Raw genomic sequence first — 5,970 nt, 5'->3', positions numbered from 1 at the left:
CATACCTCAAACAGCACATCCCCCAATCATATTAGGGTTCCAACCTATACAGAATAGAAGCAAATGTACAAACCCAATAGGGAGGCTTTCATTGGTACCACCATAGTGCTTTTAATGCGGTGAAGTTGACATTAGATGATTGACTCTAAGATGAACAGTAGGCAAAGAGGTTACTCATGGAATAAAAAAAAAAAAATAGAGAAGAGAAAAGGAGGAAGGGATCTACCCTCTTAGTAGAGGTGCTATCTGCCCATGAGGGGGCAAGGTAGCCCTTTCTCTGCACCCCTCCTCCGCATGGGGTGGGGTTTTCACCCCCGCACCCTGCCCCAGGATGAAAGGGTGGGGTCCCCCGCCCTGGTGCTAGGGACGGGGCCAAAACCCACATCCGCCCACCCCTCGTCTACTCCAATAGTATCTATGGCCCATTGAGCTGAAAAATTATTCATGGGCCTAAAAGTGACCAATTTTTTTTTTTTTTTTTTTAACTAAATTGTAAATTTGAACTTGCAAATATGACCATAATTTAAAAACTAATAACATAAATTTTAAATTTTCTAATACACATTTTATGCAAGTTATAGTGTGGCCTAATGTTGCCTTTATATAGGAGGACAAGGCAATACAAGTGTCTCATTTAGTAATGTGGGATCCCGTTGTCCACCCCTATCTCTAATGATGGGACCTAGAGCATCATTTCCAATGGGGGGATCCCAACCCAGAAATGCCCTAGGTAGGATACCCAAGCTGGGTTGGAGTGGGAGTCCTCCAGCCTAGGCATGCCCTAAGCAATGTGGACCATGGAGCGCAGGTTTGGACCAATAACTCATAACGCATTCATGTCGGATCAGGCCGAGACACCAACAATCCAAGCTCCACAAACTCAATAATTTTTCATTTTTCTCATTTTTTTTAGTATGATCAAAACTTCAGGCTATTTTCATGTTCATTATTTTGAAATCTCACTCTCTCATTTTTTTTTTTAATAAATCTTGTGGAATTTTTAATACTCTTTCTTTAAAAATAATTTAAATATATATATGGATGATGAGGAGAAATTTTTTTCTTAAACATAGGATCATGTAATGTGTCATAGTTAAAAGTAGAGGAAGTCTTTTGCAACAAGTGAAAAAACAGAGACTGCTTTTGCAATTATGAATTAACCAAAAATCTTATTTGAACAAAATTTCAAATCTACCTACTCGCTTTTACAAACCCCAAATACAAAGCAAATCTTAAGAAATCTTTATCCAAACAATTTTTCATTTTCCTTTCAAACTTGCACGTACAAAACCTAATACAAAACACATCTCAGTTTGAAAGAAAAAAAAAATCAAAATTTTTACTAACCAAACATGTCCGAAGAGTTCAAATCCTAAGGCCTGATGATCAGTTTTGGGTCATGCAGAAAACCCCGAGCAGGGGATGCTGAGAGCACGTGTGATACATCAGTGTGCTGAAGCCATCTCTCTAAAATTAACCTAATCGGCGTCATGATACGACTTAGGCTCCTGCAAATTAATGTTCTTTAGTTGGGAGTTGTTGCCCTCATGACAATTAATATTGCCGAAGTAGAGACAGCAAAGATTCCAGTCAAATGCTAATTGCATGAATCTCTTAACTACTAATTAATCACTAATCAGCATTATTCCAAGCCTGATGCTTAGCGATGGTTCATCAAAGCCAGATATGATCAGTATGCTGACTTTCCTGCTGCAAGGGATTTCTAGTTACTACTAATTAACTATACAACTATTTTAATTTATTTATTTATGTTAGAATTTTGAATTTTTCATAACGGTCTTTCATTTAAAATAGATTTATAAAAAAAGTTGCATGTACAATATCATTGCTCAAAGAGCAAAGGGAAAAGAAGCTTTTGCAGTTTTATTGATCATCAAATCTGTTTGCTCTTTGATCAGAACCACAATTACATCTTCTAAAACAAATGGATCAACCTTGGACACATTAGACAACAGTTGATTGAATAGTGAGATTTCTGAATTGTCCTAATGCAGTTTAGCACCGAGGCAGGTCTGCCGGAGGGTGAGGAAGTGTCTCCAGATTTCCTTTCCCGTTCTTCACGATGAAAGCTGTGCCTAATCCCCACGACTGATGTACATCTAAGTGACAATGCATGAACCAAACCCCTGCAAAAAATTGTAGCCACATATATATGTAGGTATTTAATATTAATTAAAAAATTTTTAAAAAAAAGAAGAAAAACTGATAATCTTTACCTGGATTGTCAGAGACAAATCTAATTGCAGTCCATCCACCTACAGGAACTCCAATGGTGTTCATGTAAGGTGGATCAACCAAGTTGAAATTTGCAGTTTGTGGATCATAGTTCCCACTGCCGTACCCCACAACATAGAAGCTAAAGCCATGGAGATGAATTGGGTGGTTCTCAGTGGTGACTGTCCCAGTGTCCTGCAAAATCAGCTGCACTCTGGTCCCATATTCCAGGACCACGACCCTAGTCCCATTCAAGGACTGTGTGTTGTTGGGAATATTATTAGGTGCTCCATTTACAAAGTCATAGTAGTTTATGGGTACCACTGGAAAGTCTTCAGTAAAAGAACCATTAATCTTTCTATAGTAAGCTTCCAAAAGCGAAATCTTGGGCTTTATAAAGCTTATGTTGTTCATGGATGCCGCCATGACCCCATTGTTAAGGCCTTGACAATTTTGCTTGGGTGTCTTGGAATGACATCTTTGGACATTTAGTCCAATGGTGATGAATAAGTTTGTGTCAATTTCTTTAGGAACATTCACCTTATTCAGGCTCCGTAGCCCATCCATGACAGTCTTGACAGCAAGATTGTCACCGACTCTTGGGAGTTGAGCAGGTAAAAATACACTATTAGTTACAGCACCTGAGTATTGGAAATGGGCAATGGCTAATATATTTTGGAATGCAGCACCTTTTGCTGAACTGTAGGGTCCCATGGCCATGGAATACTTTTCTACTGGCTGATCTGCAGTGACAAGGACGTTTATGGTCTGGCCTGGTCCAAGCATCACACGGTCTGTGGTGAATGGCTTTGTGTATTCAGCATCAGCTTCAACAATGGTTAGATTGTGATTAGCAATTGCAAAAAAGTTCTCCGAATTTAACCCTGCGTTAATCAGCCTTAACAGATACGTCTTCCCGGGAACCACATCGATCTTATACACATCTGAAATATAATTCAGCATTCATATTATATGATCAGATCATAAGGAAAGAGAACTATGATTTATGCATATAGGTGTATACACACATATATCTAGCTAACCACTAATTTGATAGATTAAATTATGGTGTGTCGCATAAGGTCTAGCTTTATGTCCTCTCACATGGTCACAATCATATAGGTCAAAAAGAAAAAAAAAAAAAAAAGAAAAAAAAAAAAGAAGCAATAATAAAAGTTAATTTATTTACTTTTTTCTGCTATTGTATGTGTTGTGAGATACTTATACATTATCTATGCGTGAAAGAGTTATGCTTTTTACATGTTGATGGGTATAAAGCACACCACTTATTATAGAAGTATTCATTACAAAATAAAAAAGAAAGTCAAAACGCAAATATCTTTGTATGCTAACTGACGTGATGAGCTTTCGCATCAGTGGTATGTGAATGTAAAGTGCTAGCAAATGGATTTTAAACACTGTACATGACACTAAATTCTTTTCAAAAAGTTAGTTATAAGTGAATTATATGATTGCTATTCAAAACTTTGAGTACCATTGTTGGAGCAATTGTAGTTGGGGCCAGGGTGACCATTAATTGTATAAGCATCTGCCACCGGAGGACTTCCCCCGCTTGCTGTGGTGGTGCGCTCAAGTTGTACCATGTCCTGATTCCAATATTCCCCTAATGTTCATATGAATTCCAAAACGTACACGTTATCCATACATGCTAAATAAGATTAATCAGAAGCAAGTTTCATTCAACACCAAAACAAAAAGACAAAAAAAATGGCTCTGAGAATATTGTGTTAGAAGATTTAAAATTACCTAGGATTATGATATGCTCCTCATACGGGTGCTTAAATGGGAAAGGAACCCCAGTTTTGGGATATACCACAAAAGCACCATAAACTGTCGCCCTGAGCCAAGAAACATGAGCGTGCCAGAAAAAGGTTCCCTTTTGCTGCACCAATGTGAACTCATACGTGAAAGACTGTCCAGCCTGAATTGGACATTGTGTAATGTACGAAGGCCCATCGAACCAGCAGGAAAGTCTTTGTCTTATTCCGTGCCTTAATTGTTAGAATATATATAACCATAGAAAACGAAGGAAGATTCATATAAATCAGCACTGATCTAATATACGGGACGTACGTACTGTCTTTAAAAGTTGGTCATTTTCTGAAATTGAGAGGAAAGCATTAGTGTTTTTACCAGTGGATTGTAGTGTTGTATGGTGTCTCATTGGTAATTTTGACAATAATTCTATCATCTTCTTGGGCATAGATCACTGGTCCTGGAAATATTCTGTTCACTGTGACGATGTTCCTGGTGTTGCAAAGTTTTGTGATTCTCATGCTTTGAACCTGTATATATGTGTATGTCATTAAAAGTTATCTTCAATAACAAACCAACCCTAAAGTATATATATAGAGAAGAACACATAAACAATGAAGTCTAGAAGCAGGAGATCACGATCGATTAAGTGTGTGTGTGTAGCAATAGTACTGGCAGTGACCTTGAAATCATAGAACCTGGTTGAGCTTCCTCTAGGCCATTGTGCCGTGACATGCACAATGTAAGAATAAGACACCAAGCTAATTAACCATAGCATAAGTACTACTGAAGTACTGGCTAAGTTGGCCATTTTTCCACACGCCAGAGAGAGAGAGAGAGAGAGAGAGAGATGGATTGAAGAGCTAGATGAGGGGGAGTGAAGAGAAGCCTTTATTTATTATCGAGAGTGCAAATGTTGTCTTATATTATTTATTCACAGGGGTTTGCATATATAGTTGTATAATGTTTTTCAGCTTTCATGATTCCTCTAACATGGATTGGTGATAATAAGTGTTGGGGCGTGATTATCTAATGTGAAACCCTATGTAGGGAAGGCTCTCTCTTTCTCTCTCTCTCTGGTATTATCTTCTTTTCCTTTCTGACACATTTTCCCTGAGAAATCATATCATTTGACTGATAAAATAAGCACACCAGCTTCTTAAGACTATGTCAAAAAGCCCACCATGACAGCTACACGCCCTGTTCTCTTTGTAACCAGCTTAATAATTATACTACATGCATAATCTTTTTCCTTTACTTTTATTTATCCAAAAGAATGGAAATTGTATACTGTAATTATGTTTCATGAAAACTATGTCCTTGATCAGAACCTGGCTTTCAAACTATAAAACTCAGCTGCACCTTAAGTTTTTCGTATTTGGTTACCAACCCTGATAATTCCAATCCAAATGAGACATAATATTAGGGTGACCATGATGGCACGCTCTTTAATGTCTTGACATTTGATCTACTCTGGAGCAGTTCACTTTTGTTACTTTGCGTCTTTGTGTAGAGAGAGATCTGATCAGTGAGCGATATGAAGGGTCGATAAAAGCATTGAAAAGACTGAGACTAAGAGACCCCTCAAAAAACGAACGTTCTTTTATTTTAACTTTATGCACATAGTACTCATATGAGGCAAAAGGTGAATAAAGAATGGGTTTTATTTGTTGTGTTTTTATTGGACATGTTTCTTCCACTCAATCATAAGCAAAGCTGGCGCACGCCTTCTCATCCCCAACCCCACTTTTAATTTGTTCCTGGATCATTAGACATGATCAGGATTTTCCCAAAGCTGTCTTTCTTATTATTCACAGTAGTTTATACCTTCTCTTTTCTTAAAGCAAATCCACAGGATTTTCCCAAAGCATGCTAAGCTAGCTAACTGTTTGGTTATGTGTTTCCCTGTTCTATTACATATTTAAGTTACTTAAATTACTGTAATTTTTTCGAATTTAT

General features: G+C 37.6%; 1 protein-coding gene across 2 annotated transcripts; it reads right to left on the bottom strand.

Annotated features, from left to right (window-relative positions):
• Positions 1-1,863: 1,863 nt before the first annotated feature.
• LOC122301894 (laccase-6) lies at positions 1,864-4,908 on the bottom strand. 2 transcript variants are annotated; one of them, XM_043113252.1, is made up of 6 exons: positions 4,694-4,908; positions 4,390-4,541; positions 4,003-4,247; positions 3,731-3,859; positions 2,238-3,179; positions 1,864-2,147 (listed from the first exon to the last, which is right to left on the bottom strand). In XM_043113252.1, exons 1-6 carry the CDS (start codon positions 4,820-4,822, stop codon positions 2,017-2,019), a joined length of 1,728 nt encoding a protein of 575 aa, XP_042969186.1. In that variant the 5' UTR covers positions 4,823-4,908; the 3' UTR covers positions 1,864-2,016. The 2 variants fall into 2 exon arrangements, with proteins under 2 accessions (XP_042969186.1, XP_042969190.1); XM_043113256.1 differs by having other exon boundaries at positions 2,238-3,062.
• Positions 4,909-5,970: the final 1,062 nt, after the last annotated feature.

This window comes from Carya illinoinensis, chromosome 1, assembly GCF_018687715.1.
Source record: "Carya illinoinensis cultivar Pawnee chromosome 1, C.illinoinensisPawnee_v1, whole genome shotgun sequence".
NCBI classification, from domain to species: domain Eukaryota; kingdom Viridiplantae; phylum Streptophyta; class Magnoliopsida; order Fagales; family Juglandaceae; genus Carya; species Carya illinoinensis.
Note: the sequence above shows the minus strand (reverse complement) of the source record. Positions and strands in the feature narration are given on the sequence as shown.

Coding starts and splice junctions, on each gene's coding strand:
- LOC122301894 (XM_043113252.1), bottom strand. CDS start 4,822: ATGGCCAACTTAGCCAGTACTTCAGTAGTACTTATGCTATGGTTAATT. Junction 3,860..4,002: donor GGAGCATATCATAATCCTAG/GTAATTTTAAAT, acceptor TATGAACATTAG/GGGAATATTGGAATCAGGAC. Junction 2,148..2,237: donor ATTTGTCTCTGACAATCCAG/GTAAAGATTATC, acceptor AATTTTTTGCAG/GGGTTTGGTTCATGCATTGT.